Source organism: Barbus barbus (genome assembly GCF_936440315.1).
Source record: "Barbus barbus genome assembly, chromosome: 3".
Lineage (NCBI taxonomy): Eukaryota > Metazoa > Chordata > Actinopteri > Cypriniformes > Cyprinidae > Barbus > Barbus barbus.
In genome coordinates, this window is record NC_136731.1 from 27,347,010 (window position 1) to 27,372,788 (window position 25,779).

Genomic DNA, 25,779 nt, shown 5'->3' on the forward strand with positions numbered 1-25,779 from the left:
CTCAGAGGATCACTGAGTTTGCCAAAAACTGTAGGTAATTCGCTCTGGAATTATTACAAAGGTCGTGTGAGTAAAAACTCAGATGTGGCAGATTTAGACGGGATTAAAATCGCAAAGTACGTCTGTGAAACAAATTTCTCTAACGACCCCCTGTAAAACTAGTTCCGTCCGAATATGGCTTTAGACTGAAAAAGCCTGGGTGAAATCTCAATTCTCCTTTTGAGTTTCAAGTCTGGAAAAACAGCACGATGAACACATATTGGCAGAATGTTCAATTTTGGGTGAACTATCCCTTTAAGGACGTATTTAGAGCAAATGAGACGAAGACAGCAGATAGGAAGAACAAAGATAAGAATAGAGCCCAGAAGACACACAATTACATGGGTGTGTGAAGCTGATAGTCACATGGTTTATCATCTACATCCTTCATCGTTTTTCTCTTCCTTTCCTCTTATCTCTCTCCTCTGTTTTCCAGAAGTTCTTGCTGTAGCTCTTCTCTTCTCAGCCGACCAACAAAGTGATTAATCATAACAGATGCCAAAGCTGACACATCAAACCTGCTTCTACTACATGAAAGCATATAGAGATCTACATGCATGCAAACACACTTCTGCTTCCTGCATAGCACCAATTCTAGCGGTCATCCATTGTGTCCCAATATAACCTCTTCATCTCCATGTCTAACCACAAGTCCAACATAATGAAACCATTTAAACACATTTAACAGGATTCACACATGTTCAGGCAAGTGCAAATGCTTCCTTTCCAAGGATTAAGTCATAGGAAGACCAATTTCCAATGGGCCGCACCCAGAGTCTAATAGATTAGGCTTAACCAGAACGTGAGAGCATCAGCTTTCCATCATCACCATCTTGCTCTGGCCACCCAAAGAGGAAGCTCGGACATGCAAAACAAACACAGACTGAGAGAAAAACACCCACACGGTTGTCTCTTCTCCCTGATATACTGAGAGCATCCAGCCTCCTGTGAATAATAAGGTCACTTTGAAGAGGAACTGCTGTGTTGAGTAACACTGATAAAGTGAGGAAGAGAAAGTCAGATGGAATGCTTCCTCTCTGAGCCAACAGGAAATGAATGCCTGCGTGACCGCTCATCCCTCAGAGAACACGCTCCTCCGTCAGGAGATGTAGGACAGACTAAATTCAGACAGACTCGCAAGTGATTCACAATAACGCCTGCTAGATTAAGCATTTTACTCACAAATCAACAGGAGGTGGAAGAAAAAAAAAAAAAAAAAAAGTAATATCTGTGAGATTTGAAAGAAAACTATGGATTGGAGTGAAATGAAACAAACCTTTCTTGATAAGCATATACTGCTCTGACACCTTGGTCATGTACATGTCAGGTGCTGCACAGAAGTCACTGAAGCCCTAAAATGAGAAATAAAAGCAAACAATGAATATTAAAGGAGGATATTCTACACTTTATAGCATGCTGTTTTCCCTTGAAGGTGAAAAATGTGTTATTCAACTTTTCTACAGACAGCTTATCCATTAAAATGATCAAAAGTGACAGTAAAAGACATTTCAAATGTTACAAAAGATTTCCATTTCAAATAAATGCCGATATGTTGAACTTCCTATTCATTTCAGCTTCCCCTTTTATTCAAATTTCTACAAGAATTCTGAAAAAAAAGATTTCACAGTTTTCACTAAAATATTAAGCAACACAACAGTTTTCAACATTGATAATAAAAAATAAGCACTTTAGAAAGATTTCTGAAGGATCATGGAGACACTGAAGACTGGAGTAATGATGCTGAAAATTTAACTTTAACATCACATAATACATTATATTTTAACATTTAAATATTTCACAATATTACTCGCTTTACTCTATTTTTGATCAAATAAATGCAGTCTTGGTGACTGGCAAGAGGCTTCTTTCAAAAGCATCTCACCAACTCCGAACATTTGAAGGGTAGTGTTTATATTTTAAAATGTGATTTTTAGCAACAGTGTTTAATTAGCATCCTGGCAGCTTGCTGTGCTTTAACTGGTTGACAAGTGTTGTGTTTTTAAGATGGCATGTCAAGCTAAAAACAATCTAACTTAAAAAAAAAAATGCACCTTGAAATCCCTCAGTTCTGTTTAACTGTATTTTGCAGTAGCAAGAAAACATCTCATCTAAATTTACCCTAAGAAAGGCATGGAATCAAGCCCTGGTGAATACGAAACTAACCTAGTCATACAGGGACTTTCATACAACTGATTTGCCAACTAGCAGCTGGCAATGCACTGACAAGTCCATTTTGACTAGCTTTGACCTTTTATCTGTAGGTTTATACATTCCTAATATGAAAATGACCTTGATTATGTTTGACTAACTGCTGTTAGTGTGTAGATTCTGAGTGTTAGAGTATGTATACAAAAATGTCATGACATCTCCCCTTTAAAGCAGTTGTATAATATAACTATGCTAAAGAGGCTGCTAATCACGGAGATGAACTATTACTGGCTGCTTTATGTAATTCCACAGTTATAATTTGGGCATATGCCGTGAGATCAAGATGAAGAAGCATCATTACAATACTGTCCTGCCTCTGTGTGGAGAAGCGTTGCCATGGAGACACTCACCGAGGAGACAGCCAGTTCCAGACCAAGTGAGCCCCAGCTGATTACCAGCGCCAACACACCCAGGAAACACACCCTGAGAGAACACAGATAATCAGCATTTCTGCCATCATGATATACAATGTCCACATATTATCATCTTCTAAAAAGGTGGGAATCCCCTCACTGGGCTTTTCTGCTTAGAAAAACCCTTCATTCCACTACAATTTTCATAACTTTCATCTATAATATGAATTTAATGGTGGTAAAAATATATTGCTATCATCCATACAGCATGTTGTTATTTTTTGAGCCTCACATTTGTGTAAAAGAAACTTCAACTAAAATATCTGCTCACCTTCACATCGAACATCTGATGCCCACGTTTGAGCATATCATATTTAACATATTGCAAATTAGCAGACTGTAAACGTGTGTATATATATGAAATAAAATACAATACATATTTATATTGTTTATTTTTAATTAGCATATATACACACACATTTAAAAATAGTTTCTTTATATTTTAAAAAATAATTTCTTTATCTCACTGTGTGTGAATATATAAAATTAAATACAATATTTATTGGATGTGTATACATTTTATTTTATTGAAAAAAAAAAAAAGGCAGCATAACTTTAAAATAAACATTTTCCAGATAAAACGGTCAGACACTGAAGGGAGTTTTTGGTGATGTGTACATTAATAAAAATTATGCTTCCATCTGTACCTTTAAATAAATGCCAAGTCCAGTAGTATGATGGTATTAGAGTATCATGAAATGCCTTGAGTCAGGATTGAACTATGGCAACGTAAAAATCTCACGTTTTAGCGCGCAGCAACTTTTTTTTGCATAGCAAATCAATATCTTGACATTTACCTTCTGACACGGCCTAAAGTCAAATAGCCTTTTTCGCTATATAATGTGAATGCAAAATGTTAAATGCCTTAACATATAGTGAATAAGATAAGCTAGAGGAAATCGGTAAGCCAGCTTCAGGATAGAGACGGCATGCTTTAATGTGAGCTCTAGCCCAGGGGGGAAATGATGCACTGCTTCGACACAACAGGGTAACGACTACCTTAGAGACACAATGGCTCTATCCATAACACTGTGTTTTTTGGCAGGTCTGGTGGAAGGAGTTGTGCACGATCTACTAAATGACTGAACATGATCGGCCCCACACCATGTCCCTGAGGTACTCCAGCACACATAGGAAACCAACATACAACTGAAGAGACCTTCCAAAGAATATCTTGCTTACACACAATAGCACTGTTCCAAAATCTAGTATGCCGCCTACCTACCCAGACAGCATTTTAAGCTACACACTTCCAACACAAAGGCTGTTTCAAAGGATAGGCCCACCACATAAGACAGCTAAGGCAACACAGCATGTATGCTTCAATGAGAAGGCAACCTAGAACGAATTTGGAAGAAAAAGTTGGGGGACATCTGTCCAGTGAAGTCTCACTACAAATACATAAATCTATATACAGTATATATATCTCAATAAAATCATTCCATCTAATAAAAATATACACTTTACCCAATGTTTGTGTGCTTTGCTTTGTTTTTTTCCTTTTGGAATTTTCAGTGTCAACGCACTACAAAGAGCATAGAAGAGTTCATAAGTACACAGATTGGAATACTCTCGATATTGGTGAGTTTCTTAGCACTTCATATGAGGTAGTGTGGCAGGAAGTTACTTTCTATATAGAGTGGTTTTGGAACAGTGCCAATGTGTCTGTTTGTTCAGGCACTATGAAGAGCTTGTCACGCTGTTGTTCTTCTGTTTTTCTGTGCCATCGGATTTAAAACTTCCCGGGGGGGGGGTAAAAAAAGAAGCGCATAACTAATACTTCATAAATCAATCTGGTGTAACTGTGTTGACAGAGTCTGAAATCATTCATCACAGCCTCATGGAGTGCGATCGAGTGTATGGCGCCCTGACAACTGAAAGAGCTTTGTGGGCCAGTGACGAGAGCAGATCAAATATTGCTGGTCATTTGCTAGTTTCTGTAAGCTCTATTTTCCCTGGTTTACCACACATGACCCAAAGACACATTCATATGTCGAGCCTTACCCAATCAGAGTTCCTTTGGAGTTGCGGATAAGGCCGAAGAGCACCAGAAGGCAAATGAGCACATCAAACAGCAGCAGACCCAGGTAGCCCAGCCACCTAAAGACAACAACACATTAACATCAAAAAAAACAAAGCAAAACCACAGTCAGTGTACCGAATCCTGCATGACAATGTATAGCAAACTCAAAAATGGTAACACTAAGAAATATTATATGCTTCACAGATCAGTTCTCTCTTGTATATTTAATTAATGAAATGTAAATATATGAAAAAGGGGTCAGTATGCCGTTTTTCTTTTAAGAAATGTATATTTTTATTAACCAAGAATGCACAAAATTGATAATTATAAGTTATTAAAAACAATAATAATTGTAATAGTATTTCACAGTACTGCTGTTTTTACTGTATTTTTCATCAAATAAGTGCAGCCTTGGTAAGTGGGGTGGGCGATATACTGGTAGAGATTTTCGACTATCACCTCCATTTTTTGGGGATTACATGTTCGTGTGAAATTGCTGAGCTACGTGGCCATGAAAACATATCGTTTGCATGCGTTTTTAAGCATTTTGATTTAATAAACAAATGATTTTAGCAGCAAAAGAGAACTTATTTCACTATATGCACGCTGTCTGACAAAGAGGCGTGCCCATGTAAAGATGGTGCTTTTTTTTTTTTGCAAATACATATTTTATTTTAAAAAATTATATTTTTAATTAAAAATATTATATGAATGATCCTTTATTAAAAATAAATATTGTTCACATGAACTTGAGTACTGAAATGTGTATTATCTTAAATTTTAGAATTGATTTGGTACTGAAGTAGAATGTTTGACATCCTTACATATTTCTTTTAGTGATATTGCCATTTCTGTGAAAGACAAAGTACATACCTGTACCAGTCATATAGTTCAATCTGGGTTGCCAGATCCTCCAGGGAGATGCTGAAATCGCTCCAAAAGGGAATGTCAGTCATCTGACGAACCAGCTCACTCCGCTGATCCTGGAGTTTCTGTATGATGGACAGGTAGTCTGTGTGCTTTGCATACTGGTCCTTTAGCAGCCGAAGGTTCTCGTCTACTGTCTGGCTCTGAGCTGATGTACTTTCTGACACCTACAGACACACACATTTGCTTTATAAGCTCCTGTATCATGAGCTACAGATCACACAATGCAACTTTGAGTATGTCACTGAAATTGTTAAGGTCTCGTGTGTTTTTGGGGAGACAGAGCACAGTGTCAATATAATCCAGTGTGTATCAGCGCCTCACCAGTCTGTCCCCTCCTGACACGGTGCGGTTGGCATGGCGGAGGGAGTAGGTAAACCGATTCACGCCGTCACAGGTTTCACCATTCCCGTAGAAACCAACAGCAATGCCAGCACTGTAAGGAGACAGAGAGAGAGGCATGATAGGCATGGAGGTCTTCAGGCCTGAGGAATAGGTCAGATACAGACAAGCATCTAATTTAGACTGTATTGTAAAGAATGACTTATGAATGCTCACAGATCATTCTGGGCACTGATAATCAGCAGTTATTTCTAAACAGGAGTACTTTGGAATGTTTCAGGAGTACATGTAAAGATTTGAAATTAATTCTAATAAAATACTAAAAATAAACATATGTAACCAAATAAAGCATTAAAAAGGCTCACCCATACAGCTTAAAATATTTAAAATCAGCTTTATATGGGCATATGTTGGGTTGTAGGAAAGAGTGTAGTAGTCTGAGAGAGATGAATTCTGAGCATTACTGCATGACATATGGCTCATAACCAGAAGGTTGCTGGTTCAAGCCATGCAAAATGAGCCCTAAATGTTAACATAGTGAATACTCACTCACTTTATATATTTGTACAGTTCGCATCTAACAAAATGCTTTTAGCCCAAGCGTCTGTGCACATGTGATAACCACAAGAGAACTAGTGGTCAAATGATCGATAGCACTCTGTGAAACTCAACACAACATTGACTCAGACTGTTGGGCTACAACAACAGCGCTGGGAGATGACAGATGAAAACGAATCTACTGCGCTAACAGCTTTGACCAACCAGAGAATCAGGTCACAAACGCACGGCTCCCCCACAAACCCACAGAGGCCTTTCACAGCAATGTACAGACCACCTGCACCAGAGATATGACCACCAACACATCAACTTGAACTTGTTGCCTCACCACCAGGTGGCAGAACATCACAACCTGCCGACAGGGCTTTCAATCCCACTCATTCCTATTCCGCACCCTCTCTCGCTCAAGTATGTTGATGTTCACCCAACTCCATTGTAAAGCATTCAATGGCAGCTACAATCAGCAGCCACCCCGCTTAAGGGGGTTCTTCGGCTAAACAAAGAGCTATTCACCGCAAGACAAGCCCCACAGCTCTCAGCCAGTGTACATTTAACGCATTCCATGCGTTTGCCAGTCTTATCATTTGCTTCGCGAATGGGCCCAAGTCTAAGTATTAAGATTTCACAATAACGTCTGAATGTGAAGGACCCATTGTCGCAGAAGCACTAGGCAGGAAGTCACTTGAGTGAGAGTCTCTCAAACTATAGCTTTATATTTTGTAAACATGCAGTTAGTTGTGCTAAGCCGTCGTGGTGTGTTGGTTTTATTCTCCATGTGTTTTGCTGTTCAGGCGGGGCGTTGCGGCACGAATGTGCAGATCAGGAAGCAGATGTCACCTCGCCGCATCCCCCCGAAGCCATAGTCATGTGACCCATTAGAGAGGTCTCAGTGGCGTTCCCAGCATTCCTGCTACACTGTAAATCTGCTGGATAATCTGCATCAGCAAAGTTAACTAAATACACAAAAACACAGTCTAATCACAGTCTAATAGCACAACATGAATGGTTAGAGATATGAGGACCATTTCTTTTCCATGTTGTTTGTATTAAAACAAATTATAATATTACAGAACTACGCAATGACTTCACTGAGAAATTATCTGTTTGTAAGAAGCAGAGGTTCATACTGCATTTCCCAAGAGGGCAGAAATAAAGTAATACTTCAGAACTATTTGTGCAAGGTGGTGGTCTGAGATTTTAAATACACACAAAAAAAAAAAAAAAAAAAAAAATTATATATATATATATATATATATATATATATATATATATATATATATATATATATATATATATATATATATATATATATATATATATATATATATATATATATATATATATATATATATATATATATATATATATATATATATATATACACACGCACACATTTTAAGTAATTTTAGATGCTGTATGTTGAAAAAAAAAAACAGCAAGAACAAAAAAAAAAAAAAAAAACTTTCTTTTGTTAAATGTTTTTACTTAGTGTGACTTTGCCAGTGTGACTTACTTCTAAGAATACTACGGTATTACCATTGTAATCATATCAAATAAGGTATGGGCAGTCCAAACAAGCCTGTCAGTTATAAAACTGTCAGCTAAAAAAAATAAATAAATAAAAATAAGCAAAAAAGGGCAGCTGTGAGGATTATAGGGTCAGATACATCAAACCATACAAGAGACATCTCAGATAATGGTTATACCTAGAGAAAGGAAGTGATTGTGGGCTCTAAGCCAAGATATGACCCGAGGACAGATCAATCAATGTTCCCACAGCTGTGGCCTTTGGTGGTCCCGTATTAAAAGAAAGCTCAGTCTGTCAAACAGTCTCTATTCTGGGCTACAGCTCTCATGGGTCCATACAGACATACTGCAGACAAATAAATAACAAAAATAAGCCACATGACTCATCAAAATCCATCCCAGCACTCCCAAATGCTAAGAAGCAGACTCGAGTTGCATAACATATAATAAGTAATGACCTGTGATTGTTGATCAATGTGAATGGGGTTAAATGCTCCTTAGAGAATAACACTCCACTGACTAGACAGATCATACTGAGCAATCTCATTACTCATGTTCGTCCTGGTGCGCCCTTCCCCCTAAAGCACAGCGTCCTGAATCAGTGGGGATTTGGTTAAGTGGAGTGTCACACAGCTAAGGCTACGTCCACACGAAGACGGGTTTCTCCGTATCCGATCTTTTCTTTTGCCTCAAATTCCGTAAACACGGAGTCGTCTCAGGAAATATCTGCGTCCACACGGAATCACTGAAACCGACTGAAAACGATGTAGTACACATGCCAGACCAATATGTGGCGCTGTAATTCTGCCACAGAGATACACAAAAAACAGAGAAGAAGACTTGGACCATGTGCGTAAACCTTGCGCGCTGAATATAAACTAACACACAAAGCAGAAGATTTTGCTTTAATAAAACTAATGAGCTCAGTAGGTTCTGCAGCACGAACACAGGCACGTAGTCTGACATTGTTGTTGTTGTTGTCGCTGTTATGTGACGTAGCGGTGTCTGATTAGGGGCGAGACGTGGACTGATGACGTCATCGTTTCAGAAAATATACGGATTCGCCGTCCACACGAAAACGGCGTTTTCAAATGTATCCACCCTGGGACCCGGTTTCAAAAATGATCGGTTTCACCCTTCGAAAACACCGGTTTTGTGTGGATGAAACGCCTATACGGTAAAAAACTTATGCGTATACAGAGAAACCCGTCTTCGGGTGGACGGGGCCTAAGACAAGACTAGTTTGGTCACTGTAACCAAAGAGTGAGCGGCCTTTGGTATTGTATATCTGTAAACAACAGCTATAGTTACCAATGTAAAAAAAGACACATATACAGTTGTGGTCAGAATTATTGGAACCCTTGGTAAATATGATCAAAGAAGACTGTGAAAATTAACCTGCTTTGTTAATCCTTTTGATCTTTTATTTAAAAAATTCACAAAAAGCTAACCTTTCATTGGATAATAAGAATTTAAAATTCGGGGGGAAATATCATTATGAAATAAATGTTTTTCTCAAACACACGTTGGACACAATTATTGGCACCCCTAGAAATTCTTAAGAGTAAAATATCTCTGAAGTATACTCCCATTCATATTCACAATTTTGAGCACTCTAAGGTGATTATGAACATGAAATTATCCAGCCATGGCTTCCTGTTTCACAGAAATATAAATAGGAGGGAAAACAAAGCCCAAATTCCCTTAATCATCCATCACAATGAGAAAAAACAAAGAATATATTTCTGATGTGCAGCAAAAGATAATTGAGCTTCACAAATTAGTGAAGTGGCTTTAAGAAAAGAGCTAGAGCAGTGAAAATCCCCATTTCCACCATCAGGGCAATAATTAAGAATTTCCAATCAACAGAAAATGTAATGAAACTGCCTGGAAGAGGACGTGTGTCTATATCGTCCTAATGCACGGTGAGAAGGAGAGTTTGAGTGGCTAAAGACTCTTCAAGGATCACAGCTGGAGAATTGCAGAAAATAGTTGAGTCTCGGGGTCAGAAAACCTTAAAAAAAAAAAAATTGTCAGACAGCCCCTACATCACCACATGTTGTTTGGGAGGATTTCAAGAAAAATTATCCTAGCTCATCCAAAAACAAACTCCAGCATATTCAGTTATCAGACAGGACTGGCACTTCAAATGGGACTGGCTTCTATGGTCAGATGAAACTAAAAAATGAGCTTTTTAGCAGCAAACACTCAAGATGGGTTTGGTGAACACAGGGATAAAAAGTACCCCATGTGTACAATGAAATATACTGCTGTATTTGTGATGTTGTGGGCCTATATTTCTGCTGGAGGTCCTGAACATCTTGTTCAGACACATGGCATCATGGATTCTATCAAATACCAACAGATAAAAAAATCAATAAGTGACTGATTCTATTAGAAATCTTATAATGGGCCATGTTTGGATCTTCCAACCGTACAATAATCCAAACACAAACCTCAAAAACAACACAAAAATGGGTCACTGAGCACAAAACCAAGCTTCTGCTGGCCATTCCAGTCCTCTGACCTGAACCCTGTAGAAAATGAGTGAGGTGAACTGAAGAGAAGAAGCACCGTCATGGAGCTGTGAATCTAAAGGATCTGGAGTGATTCTGGATGAAGGAATGGTCTCTGATCTCTTGTCAGGTGTTCTCTAACCTCATCAGGCATTATAGGAGAAGATTTAGAGCTGTTAAACTGACAAATGGAGGTTTCAAAAAGTATTGAATAAAAAGGTGCCGTTAATTGTGACCAATGTGTATCAGAGAAAAACATTTATTTCATAATGATATTTCCCCCCATTTTAAATTCTTATTATCCAATGAAAGGTTAGCGTTTTGTGATTTTTTTAAATAAAAGATCAAAAGGATTAACAAAGCAGGTTAATTTTCACATTTGATTTTTTCTTTGATCATATTTACCAAGGGTTCCAATAATTCTGACCACATCCATCCATCCATCCATCCATCCATCCATACATCCATAGTGTGACGAGCGTCCCGATCTCTCATCAGCGTTGCCCTGGAAACGCAACAGGAGCACCTGTCCCCGCTCATCAAGGCTAAAGCGGACGCACCTGATCCCCATCAGCCCGTGGCCAGATAAGCCGCGTGAGGCCTGGAGACAGGGAGAAACCTCTCCAACGCGACTGAGAACTAATGGGCATTCTCTCCATTCTCTTTCACAGAAACGAGCGTCTAAGCGACCCAGCCTGCACTCTGCACTGCACCGTTCCACTGCGCCAAGGAAACGCACGGAGAGCACCCCGAGCACCTCACCACGCACCTTCACCGATCACCGCCTGTTTTCTTAATAAATCCACCCTCCGGGGTATTTATCTGAGCTCTCCTTGTCGCGTGATTCTTCCACCCTGCCACAATATAAATACATAGAAAGAGAGCGGGAGTTGTACAAAGTGCAATCTTCTTACAAAAATATATAATTTATTAAAAAAAAGACAAAGAAAAAAAGAAACATTACACGTCAGAACAAATGGCAGGTCTGTTAGTTTGCAAAACTTAATGCACAGATTTTTGATCCCTCCATTGTCACTGATGTGGAAAAATAGTAATTTAAAGCAGTTTAACATATAAGCCAGCAACATAAAACGTGAAACAAATAAGGGGGTATGAATACATTCATAAGGCACTGTAAATATTTAAATGTATTTGTAGTATACTTAGAAAGAAATGTAATTCAAATACATCATAGTATATTTATTTTTCACGGGGTCACATTACCCAATGATATATTGTCAGCAAAGATACTGCGATAATATTAAATGTATCGCCCAGCCCTACTGTCCAATAAATCACAGCATTAGCAGAGACAGAATATCTTTCATATGTAAGAAACACTGACATTATAACTGTAATATACTAAAATTAATAGAATTGAATCAAAACTAGAATCAAGAGCTTGTGAATCAGAATCAAATGAGGAAATCTGCTATAAATAATTTGCATATTATACATTGACGTACAATTGGACTGATACATCATATTTCTGGCGCAAAAATGTTGGATGGACACAAGCTTATATATTCCCATCTCAAGCCCTTCAAAATTCCCAAATGAACTACACACTAGCTGCTGTGATGCTATCAGAGCCTTTGAAGTGGCTTCAATGTCAAGTCATGAGCTGTAAAGGTTTCAGAGTCTTGCTCTGGATTTCCATAATCTTTAGTTATGCAGTGCTACAGCTAAAATGTGCCTGAAGCTGCAGACATCAGAAGTCCAAGCGTGAAACTTAGGAGCTTGTGCATCTGGAATGAGTCCTCCAGGCTGTTTCAAACCAACTACAATTAAACTATCTAACAGAGGTGAGGATCAAACTTTAAATCACTGAAAATAGAGCAAATTCATGTGTCTTGACTTGCATGCCTCCAACTAGATCAAATCTGACTGAACGGTGTGCATTTGAAGGGATTTCATCTGGACTAAATAATGAATGTGGAGCAACAGAACTCAAAAGAACTCACTCCTATGTAGGAGCAAATAACAAAAACCCTAAATGTTACTCAGAATAAACAGGAAACACTTCATTGGACGGTGAATTAATCTACAGTAACATGACTTAGATTCTGCTGTTTACGATCACTCCTCTGTGTCCTCATGAATCATTGATTCAGGACAGGGGATTGCATGTCTCAACCACATTTTGTAAAACATTCTTGTACTTTCTGGTTTCTATTTGAGCTCTCATGTGTTCCTTCAAATGCGTCCACAGAGATTTCTTGTAAAGCTCTCGAAATGTGTGCCTTCATCAGCAGTTCTCAGGAGGTTTCGTCATACAATTTGCTTCCAGAAAGACCAAAAACCGCACAACTCTAGAATTAGGCCAGTGCGATTAATCGAAATCGAATCGCGATTTGAGAAGTTGCGATTTGCTAATCACAAAGCCTGCGATGTGGACGCGATATTACTCTGATCCAGAGCATATGCACGACTGCCAGCCTTGAGTGACAGTCTTACAAACCAACAGAGTGAGTGCACCTTCTCCCCGATCAGCACTGCTCTAGCCAACTGCGTAAGCACCCACCATTTAAAAAGGATCAGAAAGTTAGGCAAATTAAAACTAAAAAAAAACGCATGTAACTTCAGCTTCGAAATGACAGACAACGAACAAAAAATGTTCACAACACATTTCAAGAGCTCCCTTATCGGTTCTGCTTTCAGTACTGGAGAATAAGAGATACATTTTTAGATGTTTTTTATTAGTAGGCTACATGAACGTTATCTTACACATTTTATCCCCCCCAACAGATTAATTGGAAATACGTTTATAATGCATGTTGGCTAATTCAGAAGACCGCACACACAGCCCGTGTCTCTGAATGTTTCTCATACTCGCTCCGCTCTGCCCCACGCTGCGCGTCTCACGGACGAGCCGTTTACACGCAGCCTGTCTCGTAATGCTCTTTTATACTCACGGTCTCGCGCCGGGTTCTGCTCCGCAAGTCTCTCACGAGCGCATCTGCCAATATGGACGAGGCCTGACGCACGCGCGCAACCTGTGTCCACTCGCGCCTGGCTCCGCGTTTAAAACGAATGTAAATTAAGTCTAACTGTTTGCCAATTTCACTTGGATGAAATAAAACATTCAGCACATTTCCCACTTGTTCTTAAACAATTAGACATTTCTTAGAGTACGTTTACATATTATGGGATGTTTATCGATCTACTAATGAGTGGAATGGAACAGCACAGGGTCTAGACACATTTAAAAAAAAATATTATAACATTTTTGTATTTTACATGTCTTCTTTAAAAAGCAAACATTGTGGTGATACACACCAAAAACAGCCTGAAGCATAACGTAATGGCCAAAGACATCTATTTGAATGCGTATGGCTTTAGAAGTAGGTGATGAATTTAATGATGCAACTTTTCTGAGACTTGCACATTGTGCTGTGAGCATGCAAATCAAAATACCACCTCTAAAAAAAATATCAAAACAAAAAAGAATAATCCAGATTAACTCGTCATCAGCTGAACAACAACATGACCATCATAATCATTAGTAATAATTATCACTTGTGGGGCAGTCGTGGCCTAATGGATAGAGAGTCAGACTTGTAACCCAAAGGTCATCGGTTCGACTCTCAGGTCTGGCAGGAATTATTGGTGGGGGGTATGAATAACCAGCACTCTCCACCCTCAATACCACGACTGAGGTGAGACCCTTGAGCAAGACACCGAACCCCCAACTGCTCCCCAGGTGCCACAGGATTGGTTGCCCACTGCTCTGGGTGTGTGTTCACGGTGTGTTTGTGCACTTGGATGGGTTAAATGCAGAGCACAAATTCAGAGTATGGGTCACCATACTTGGCCACACATCACGTCACTCACTCAAAAAAGTAAAATTTCATACTAGACAAAGTATACCACTTAAAAGTTAGAATGAAGCCCGCGTCTAAAGCATTACTGGCTGCAGGCATGCATTATGAGAATATTAATATCACATTATGAGAAATCCTGAGTCATGTCCCTTGCAGGAGTGATGATTATTAATGGTGTTTGTGTTGAAAATGGGCTCATCTTCCTCCCCGTAGGGAAGAATCAGCAGGGAGCCTGTGAGCATGACAGAGAAAGTGTTCTCCATATTTCCACTTCCACACAGGACCAGATGTGCACTGATAAACTTTCACAGAAGGGAATATGCTTGCTCAGTGTTCAAACTCACAGCAGAAAGCATGAGAGAGAGGAAAAACTGAGAGAGAAGAGTTTTAGTAACTGATTTAGCAAAAGAGTGAACTGAGTGCGAGACTGACAGGGAGAGTGAAGATGTGTGAGATTTCTTCATGGATTAAACAAGTAGGTCCACATGGAATCACTTTCCCCCACAAAAAACGAAAACAAACAACTAAAACAAAACTAAAGCTAAAACTAAAACAAAACTAAAGAAACTTAAAACACAAAAAACAAGTAAAGCAAACAAAAACCAAAACACAAATATAAAAAAAACAAACCAAAGCAAACTAATAGCAAATAAAAACAAACCAAACTAAAAAGAAGCAAACCAAAACCAACCGAAAAATAAAATAAAATAAATAAACAATCTGTTGGTCTAAAACAGATGTTTTCTGTAAACTTATTTTTATTGATTCACATTTTGTTGTATATATATATTAAATGTGCACTGATATATAATCTAAATAAGACCAGGATATATATTAAGTAACTATTAGAGTCAAGTTTGCTTCCATGGTGGCTTTGAAGATGATAAGAAGAGACAGCAATACTCCTTTGTATTGCGGTCTCTTCTTTGAGCTCTTTACAACTTCCGAACTGGGGAAAAAAAATAGACCATGTACTGAAGACAGGATTTACTGCTTGGTGTGTAACTCATAGTGACCAAACAAGTTCACACCTGTCATCAACATACACTGAAGAACAGAGACTCAGAAAACCACACAGCAGGCCCGCCCTCATGCTGACACTATCATAGGCGGACTACCTGAAGAGCGAGCGCACGTTAACATGGAAAAAACACGAGGATCAGTCATGAGATGCGGGGGGTGGTGGTGGTCTTTTTTGTGAGTCCTTGATGATGGCTGTAATGCCAAAAAACCACTGCCATAGCAACAGGGTTTATTTGAGACAGGATGTCAGACTGGACAATAGCGGAGCCGCAACTTTCCCACCAAATTCTTTTCATTCACATTGTGCGTCAAACATCATCACAAAAGCCAACATTACTTATTCAATCTGTTTGTTTATGAATCCTTCCACTGGTCTGCATTCACTCAGAGAAACAAATTGACATGAATTTTAATGGATTATGCAGCACTTAAAAAAACAACAACACTATGGTCGATTCTGACGACAATGATGGAAAACTAGAGTGAAGGAAAGCAGAAACACTCTTTGTGGTTTCATGCATTATAGCAACAGCACCAGACAGGAAGATAGTGTCTGAAGTAATGACTTTCTCATGCACAAGCACACTTTATTCTGCAGCTCAGCACTTTGTCGAACATTATCGACATTATAACACACCAGGATTGAAACGGTCAATATTTCACCTCAGCAAGTTTCACAAACCAATTAATAGACATCCTGTGATTAATTCAAGCAATCCAGCACTTGTGTGTTGAAGGACCAAGAGTTGATTCTCAAGAAGAATGTTCAGTTCTTTTCAACCAACTGCTACACATTTCACTACGAGATCCAAATGACCTTGATATGATCATGAAGAGTACAAATAATCAAAATCAACATATTGGTGTTGCACCAAAGAATTCACCCCAAAATTAAAATTATTCCATGATTTACTCACCTTTATGCCATCCTTGGTGTATATGACTTTCTTCTTTCAGGCGAATACAATCGGAGGTATATAAAAAAAAAAGTCCTGGCTCTTACAAGCATTATAATGGCAGTGAATGGTGGTAGAGATTTTGAAGTCCAATAAAGTGCATCCATCCATCATAAAAAGTGCTCCACATGGCTCTGCGGAGTTAATAAACGCCTTCTGAAGCCCATGTAAAGTGTTTGAGTAAGAAAAATATCCATATTTAAAACTTTAGATACCGCAATCTCTAGCTGCCGCTAACTGTTGTACGCGCATATCGAAATCCTGTCATTTTTCTTTACAACCCTAGTTTTGTACTTCTAATTCGTCACTGGTGTTTTGTTTTGCTCGCTCTCCTCTGCATTTCCATGTTCATCACTTCTCACCGGAGGCTTGCTGCGAAAGTCAGTGTTTAGGTGTTACCGGTGTAAAGCCGCAACATCGGTTACGTCATTTGTCCACTGCAGCACCCCTCCCCCCAACCATCGTCTTGATTTTTTTTAAATCTAATAAACGTTCTATGTTTCTATCATCATCATATCATCTATGTTTTAAATCAGCTCGTAAGTGTATTTACTTGTCTCAGTGTTTAGCGCATTTGCCGTTGATAGGAAACGCTTATTTTGTTTACTGTGTTGAGAGGTGCTGAAATCGCGTTTGGTCTCGTACTGTATCGCTTATCTTGTCAGTGTGTGCACTTGCTTGGCCATTTTTAGTTGATAAACAGGAAAGTGGGTCCAGCTGAATTGAAATGGTGATTTGTTGGATTGGTATAAAAAAGGTTATTATACCGTGGCAGCGGTCGCGGCAGTCGTCGTGTGAAGCCCATCAACTCTACCGTGCGACTCCACCGGGCAGGGACACCGGCAAGGGATAGAAGTATCGCTTTTTATTTGAGTTTATTCATTTATATATTTATTATTGAAATGTTGTTATATGCATGTGTCAATGTTATTTAATTTCTTTATTTTCTTAAATATGTGGGTATATAGTATTTATAGAGTTGTAACTTTTAGTTTTAGTTACTTTTTCTTATTTGTAAGTCGCTTTGGACAAAAGCGTCTGCTAAATGACAAAAGTAAAAAGTAAAGTAAGTAAAGTTTTTTATTTATTTGGTTTTACAGTGTTTGCTGATTTTCAGTTTTGTATAGGCCTATTTAAACTTTGTTTAGCCCAAGTAATTTGTATTTTACCAAGCATATAGCATGGTGTATTTTTATTTGTTTTGTTAATAAAAGTTCTATGAGATTGAAGTTGTATTTTGTTTTGTTGCTTGAATTGAATAAACGCCCAATTGCCGCTAATTTGAAAGTGAAAGTAAAATGCACACAGTGCTTTTACAAGCCATTTAAAAGCGAAGAAAAGCAAGGAAAAAAGATGGAAAACTCATACGAACTCACGGTTTATCTGTGGTTCCGTCATGGCAGAGCAACAGTCTGAAGAGAATCCCACTAAGCAATTTGGTTCAAGTTCAGCTGACTGAATGTGTCATGGATATCTAGTTCACTTCCTACTCTAACTCTGATGGCATTAACCTGGCAAACTCTGGCAATTCCAGTGATTAGTTCTTCATCAAAAGCACTCATCTTATCAACCTTCTTACCACTTACTAACTTCTTTACCAGATGGAATGATCAACAAAATCTGTGCACTGACACTACCTTAAAAGGGTACTTCATGTAAAAATGAAAAAATTTGGTCAACATTTATTCATAATCATGTCATTCCAAACATGTATAACTTCCTTCCTTGTGTGAAACATAAAAGTAGATATTATGAGAAATGTCTCAATGTCTACTGTAACCAAAACAGTTTGGCTACCAGCATTTCTCAAAATATCTTCTCCTGAAGCCATTGAGTGCAAAAGGTTGAAACTACCGCCAAAATAATACACTAAAAACAGGACAGCATTAGCTAAGTATTTCAGTACTGCCACAAAATTTGTTTCTGGCCTGATGAACTTTCATATTCATACAGTGAAGAAGAAGAAGAAGAAGTTTTATTTATATAGCGCCTTTCCATTGCTCAAGGTCGCTTTGCATAGAGCTATACAAAACATTTACATACCCAAAAGACAATACAAACATATACAAAATAAAGCCACATTATCCAAAATGCAAATTAAACAGGTACTTTTTTAGCTGAGACTTGAAGGTAGATAAAGAAGATAAGTTCCGAAGTGTAAGGGGTAGTGAATTCCATAATTTCGGAGCGTTGACACTGAATGACCTAACACCTACAGTGGACAGCCGATAACGAGGAATAGACAAAAAAACCAAGCTCAGATGATCTGAGGGGCCGGAGTGGAGAGTAGGAGTACAGTAGGTCAGACAGATATGGAGGTGCAAGACCGTTTAATGCCTTAAATGTGAGAAGTAATATCTTAATGTATACGAGATGCCACAGGTAGCCAGTGAAGATCATGCAGTAGAGGAGTAATATGAGCAGAACGCCTGGTGGAGGTAAGAAGTCGTGCTGCTGAATTTTGAACATACTGTAACCTTGCAATAAGTTTTTTAGGCAGACCGAGAAATAGAGCATTACAATAATCCAGACGTGATGTAATTAATGCATGAACTAAGATTTCAGCATCAGCTGGTGTCAGAGAAGATCGAAGACGTGCAATATTACGAAGATGGAAAAAAGAGGTTTTAACAACAGAAGAAATGTGAGAGGCGAAAGATAGAGATGAGTCAAATAAGACACCCAGATTACGGACAGATGAAGAAGGCTTAACATGAACCCCCTCAATTTCAAAGGACAGGTCCATCCTTTTGACTGCGGCAGCAGAGCCAATCATCAAAATTTCAGTTTTGTTATTATTTAGCTTAAGGAAATTCAAGGACAACCAAAGCTTGATATCCCTGATGCATGCAGTAAGTGAGTCGGGCAGTGATAACCTATCAGAGCTGGTGGATAGGTAAATTTGAATGTCATCAGCATAGCAATGAAATTGAAGTCCATGCTTGCGTATGATGTCACCAAGTGGATATATGTAAATGATAAACAGAAGTGGTCCAAGAACCGAACCTTGAGGAACACCCTGTGAAACTGGAGCAGTGGCAGATATAAACCCTTGTATGGTGATATAATATTTTCTATCGCTAATGTAGGAAATGAGCCAAGAAAGAGCTGAGCCAGTGATACCGATATCAGAGAGACGAGAGATGAGTATTTCATGGCAGACTGTGTCAAATGCAGCGCTTAGATCGAGAAGAATCAAGATGTTTATTATCTTAGATATGTTGATACTCTCACGACAAACTACAGCCAACCCTCCACCTCTACGATGGAGACGAGGTTGAGATAAGTAGATGTACCAGAAGGTGTTAAGAGGTTTAGATGAAAAAAGTCATTAGGCACTTGCCAGGTTTCCGTCAAAAGTAGCATGTCCAGATTTGCGTCAATGATAATGTCATTTAGCACTGATGCCTTATCTGTTAACGAGCGAGTGTTCAATAGCGCGCATCGCATATCTGAAGATGCAACATTGCAGTTCCCAAGGACGGGATCAACACGTAATGCTCTTAGAATTCCAGAGTTGATTACACGATTTTCCTGTTGTGTTTTCCTAAAAGCACGGGTGCTGGTACAGATAACCGGAATACTGTTTGAAGACGAGCAGTGGTAACTCCGAAGTTTCTTCCGTGAATGGTGTATGTAGCGGGGTCGGCGTAAAATACCAACTTGTTCACACCATTTATAAGTGTCTGAAGCCAAGCGGATCCTTTTAAGAATCTAAGTTGAGTAGAAGAAAATTGCAACGCCATCTCGGGAGAAGTCCCTTTGTTAACATCAGCCAAAGACAGCGCAAAAAGACAGAAAAACAAAACCTGCCAGTTGTTACACGTCGACATGACCAAAAGCCAATGAAGCCCACACGATTTACCGATTTGACTACGTTAGCCAGAACCGTGTCGAATCCACAATCCACACAATCCACAGAAGGGAAGGCTACCCAACCATACCGAGGATTGACAACACAAAATGATAAAGAGAGTGGAGACTCACTGTATCAGATGTCGAGGAGGATTTGGAAGGAATGGAGAGGGCTCGCAGCCGAACTAGGGATGCAGCGATTAACCGGTTCCGCGATTAACCGCGCTTTAAAACGTCACGGTTAATTAATCGTAAAGGTTCCACAAAACCGAGTGTTTCTGTTGCACAGAGCTGAACTGTTGCAGCTTGTGCAAAATGAAAACAAAGTCACACTAGTGGTGCATCAGCTTAAAATTACGTGCTTATCAGAGACACGAAGGCTACTATACGCATTAGATTAGTGACAGAGGGACTAAACAGCGAAGCTTTATTTCCACCAGAGAAATGCCTGTCGAAAGTGTGGGACCATTTTGGGTACACCAAGAAGTCATTTAAATATTGCCGTAAAAAAACTAATGCTAAAGAGCGAATACATAAGGGATAATGCACGGCTAGCTGTACATTGAATGATTTTAATGCACGACATGAAGGCAAGAACCACCTGACGCGAAGCTACGGCTCGTTAGCTCAGCATTTTGCCCGCTTCAGATCAGAAAGAGATTAAATAGGAAGAACGAACTCGGAAGGACGCGAGAACACAGAACGCACACTTATGAGAACTGAGATGTAGTTACTAACTTACTGCGTTCTTGCTTAACTGCCCGCATAGTCTCAGCATAAGCAGCGGCCAATGAACAATATTACAAAATGTCATAATTTATTAAAACATTTCATACTATTATATATATATTACCATATATTACTTAATTGTATTGTGTTTTATTTTACAGCGTTATATGTTTTATTGTTAAGATTCATTTTAATATGCCAATAAAAATACAGACTTTCTCCGGGTCTTATAACTTTATTAAAATTAACCAAAACAAAACGATAAATGTTTACTTTCAACTTCAAGAGCCGTCAAGTATTTGCGAGAGCGAGTTTAAAGCTTACAGGCTTCCGTACACCGGCCGCCCACAACGTCTTCTGGGATTTCTAACGGCTCGATTCTCTCAAGTCTGCACTCGATGCATCCTCAGTTTCAAGAACATATCCGGGCACTTCCATGCATCCTCACTTGCGTTCTTGAGAATTGGAACTGAACTTCGGCGGTTAATGATGACGTAGAACGAGAACATAAGTACGCAAGATCGCTGAAGAAGAACGCATATTGAGAAACAGCCTGTGTCTCTCCAGTAGGCTATTTAATTTATTTAATTAATAAAAGTCACGGGCAGCGTTCTCAAGACGTTTGTGTCTTCCTGAATGAATCCCCGATCTCACAAACCAAAACAATAGACATGATTTTCTCAGGCTACATGTAAAATCATATGAATTATTATAAAGATTATTAAAATGAATACGTATGGATGACAGTTGATTACAATAATATTTCACTTTTTTCCATCATTAGTAACAGTTTCCCCTGTGGGATAAATAAAGTTAATATTAGTTGTATATTAATAATACTTCATAAAATTTATTTACTATTGCTGTTGTAGTATTATTCATAAGTAAAAACCAACAAGATTTTTTTTTCACCATGTTTCCAAATTCTCTACCCCAGGTACAAAAGAAATGTAAAGAATGTACAAACTGAAAACATTAAATACTTTTGTGATCTATTTCCATTTCTTATTTTCAAAAGAGAAATACTGTCATGGATGTTTACAGAGCAGCGGTCACCTTTTTTATTCTAATGGGAGAGATGGACTTTTCTTTGTTTGTTTATTATTATTTTGTGCTGTATTGTTGGTTACTGTGTTATTTCTGTTTCAAAAGCCAGTAATAAATAACACTTTAACATCTAAAGAGTGTTCATGTGATTTTATACATTATTAAATGTTAGGAAATTAATAAATGCATAATAATCGTCATAATCGTAAAACCGTGATTATTCATCAGACAATAATCGTACCAGCAAAATCTATAATCGTTGCATCCCTAAGCCGAACAGTGTGAAGGATCAGAAAAAGGCCAGGTCAGTCATCCAGGTATAATTGAGTGAAGAAAATAGTCCAAAAATAATAATAATCCAAGTAATCCAGATAAATTGAGTCCAGCAGAGGAATATCCAAAAGACATAAACAGATACAGACAAAATACCAGCGTGAAGCGGCAGCACAAACGCGCCAGCGTTCTCACACCGGAAGTGACAACGGACAAGACATTTCAGTGGACATTTTCTCTTGGATAATCCTTACATTATTCCTTGCCACTAAGGAGTTTTGGGGCTACAGGTAGAATAACCCCACGGCTGCAGCTAGAGGAGTCAGAGGTGTACACTGAACCCCAGAGAGAGCTCCAAATGAACCACAGAGATTAGTAGAGAAATGACTTCCCATCCAGAAATTAATCCCTGCAGCCCTTCAGACAATACACACTTTCTTTCACACTCTAACAGACAGAATTAAGTTTTTACAGCTGGGGATCATTTGATAAAGCATCTCTCTGGAGACTCTGACTACACGTGTCATCTTCTGCTTGAATGAGCTGCTGATATGAGGAATAATACATTCAGACTCACCTGCAGACGAGGGTGGCAATGATGACACACCAGGCGGTGCAGCAGCAGTCTGCGTTTGGCTGCTCGTCGCTCTTCTTACGGCGGCAGCACAGCCAGCAGGAGTAGATGAGGAGGAAGAGGAGGTCCAAGGCCAAGCATGCCAGAGCTACACTGCCCAGCAGCAGGATAGACTGCGCAAGAGATGAGAAGAAAACATGAGCCATTGATTAGGTTCACATGCACCCAAATATAGGGCTGGGTATCGTTAAAAGAATTTCGATATCGATACCGATACCTTGAGTTCGATACCGGTTCCTGAACGATACTTTTTTTCGATACCAGTTTTATGAAATCAGTTTTAATAAAATTACATTATCTCAAAAAACTATTTTTTAATGTTGATATTTATACAGACTCAAAGCCTCATCTCCTGAGCCACTGCACAAAGGAACAAAATACACAATAAATAAATAAATAATTTTAATAAAGTTCAAATTGTTTTCAGTTTACACATCTGTTAGGCTACGTTTACATTAGTGCGTGTTCATTTTAAAACACATCGCTCAGACAGAATCATCATTTCTAGGTTGTTAAAGACTTCAAGAAATTTAAAATCTTCATCCACTTTCATAAGTGGGTGTTTTATTTTCTTTCACCACATGTTTTATTGTTATTAAATTCTGGTGTAGTGTGTCTAATTATTTGAATGCATAAAAACAACTTAGTTTATTTAAATGTATTCTTAAAATAGCCTAATGAAATGTTTTATTTTTCCTCAGAAATTCTGTGTTCTGTATCTGGTTTTCAAATGAAGACATAAAACATTTAATTTATCTTTAAATTATTGAAAATCAAAGTTTATTTTGGCAAACAAAGGGGGGTTACTATTAAAATTAAAACATGGAATAACTGTTGTGTGATCATTACTAAAAAAAATAAAGTTTTAATAATTTTAATAGTAGCCTAGTAGTAGCAGTATGTACTGTCCGCTGAACAATATTAATATATTTCTGCTGCAGTGTCTTCCAAGTTAAACCGAACTTTTATTTTGACGGGTTTCCGGGAATACCTTTACAGTTCTGTGTGTATATGATATGACGCTAGTTTTACTCAAATCAAACTGTAAAATGCTCATGAAGTGACTCTCACAGCAGGTCTGGAGATGTTGTTCATGTGTTTATGTCCTCATTTAGTTAGGCGGCAGACGCTGAAATCACCGCGAGCGTCACGCGCGCTTCAGTCTGTGTGTAGCAAACAAACCGCGCGATATAGAGAGCGGACTGCTCCGTGCGCTTTCGAAACGCTCTCGCGGATGTCAAACACTGATCAATCAGCGCAGCGCCGCTTCTGGTCAAACACACCTAGTGCTGCAGGATTATTGGCTCACTGACGTTAATGAGATTAACCCCTTAGGTATTGAAATTTGGTACCGAACGACAAGACGTTTTTCGATACTCGGTGGTATCGAGGCAATTCGGTCGGTGCCTAAAAAGTATCGAACTCGATACCCAGCCCTACCCAAATATCAATTACTGAAGTGACCTTATCATTATGGTTTTCTCTGGTTCTGAATATTAAGAGATATGCATAACTCCAGTTTAAATGAGAATCAAGACATTTTTCGGTTAAACTTCTGGAGAGAAACAGCCTAGACACTGGACAAAGATGAAATTTCTAGTGCTCATGTGTCACGAACCTGTGTTTGCGCATGCTAACAAATAGAGTATACTTTGAAAAGCTTTACCCTCTAAGACAAATCATTAAAAAAAAGATTTTGGAAAAAAGATTGGCAGCGGCTATTTGCACTAAGTGTAAATAGCATATTTTCTTAGCGATAGATACTATTTACACTAAGTGCAAATAGCTATAGATTCCATTTACACTGTTAAAATAGCAATATTTTCTGCTATTAACTACTATTTATACTACTATCTGCACCTCAGTATTGTAGTACATTATAAAACAGTATGCAATAATATCGCATTGAGTGCAAATTATATTATCTCATTGGGACAATAAAGCCCTCCCTACACCTACCCTTACCATACCCGATACTTTTATTTTCAACTTTTGATTATTTCCTTCATTTTTATTGTAAATAAATGCCTTTCCGATGCGATATGAGATTTGAAAAGGAAGAAAAAAAGTTCAGCAAAAGGTGGGATCGAACTCGGGTCGATTGCGTCAAAAACATGCGCGTTACCATCTACACCATTGAAACTGATACAAAAATGAGCGTCTTTTTTTTTAATTGTTGACTAACCCAAACATGCGTTGGTGGGTGGAGTTAGTGTAAATAGCCTTTGCCAACAAGGCGGGCTATTTGCACTTAGTGTAAACATTTTGTGACATCCGAAAAATATTTCACAAAATGTTTTAGGGCTACCAGAGTTAACATGTTAGCTTAGATAGTTATTAAATGGCTACCAGAATTTGAACATTTACACAACTGTTTGCGTTTCATTTTAATGTTTCATTTTGAGACTACAATTCTATTCTATTGACAACAATAACTTCTAAATTATGACCAAATATTGGATTCAGTCTTTATTAACTTGTTTTATTTCAGTTAGCACAGAGTTTGTATTTCTTTTGATCTGAACTTATGTATTGAATGAATATTGCCAAAATCATCCACAAATTATATTTTTTGTTTGTTTGATTGCTTATGTTTGTTTTTATCCCAAAACTGAGGTGCATAAGCTCAGATCAATAAGGCCTATTATCAATCAGTCCCAAAAAGAAATGTCAAACCTGTGCTAATTGAAAGAAAACCAGTTGATAAAAGATTAAATCCACAGTTTGGTGATAATATAGCATAATGAAAGATTTACAAGCAATTTTAAAAAGGTTGGCCATTTTTGACCAGGAACACCAAATTAGGTAAAGGATTTTTAGCACAGCACAAGGGTTAAACTGAAAGAAATAATTCTACATATAATTTTCTTAAAAATAAATAAATA

General features: G+C 38.3%; 1 protein-coding gene across 1 annotated transcript in view; it reads right to left on the reverse strand.

Moving 5' to 3' along the window:
• Positions 1-25,779, reverse strand: part of LOC306853287 (protein tweety homolog 3-like) — a 69,641-nt gene that overhangs the window by 29,203 nt on the left and 14,659 nt on the right. The window contains exons 2-7 of the mRNA XM_079390584.1: positions 22,838-23,007; positions 5,935-6,046; positions 5,557-5,777; positions 4,665-4,760; positions 2,598-2,670; positions 1,316-1,391 (exon numbers count right to left, since the gene is read on the reverse strand). Of these exons, the coding sequence (XP_079246710.1) occupies positions 1,316-1,391; positions 2,598-2,670; positions 4,665-4,760; positions 5,557-5,777; positions 5,935-6,046; positions 22,838-23,007 (748 nt within the window). The remainder of the gene's footprint in view (positions 1-1,315; positions 1,392-2,597; positions 2,671-4,664; positions 4,761-5,556; positions 5,778-5,934; positions 6,047-22,837; positions 23,008-25,779) is intronic.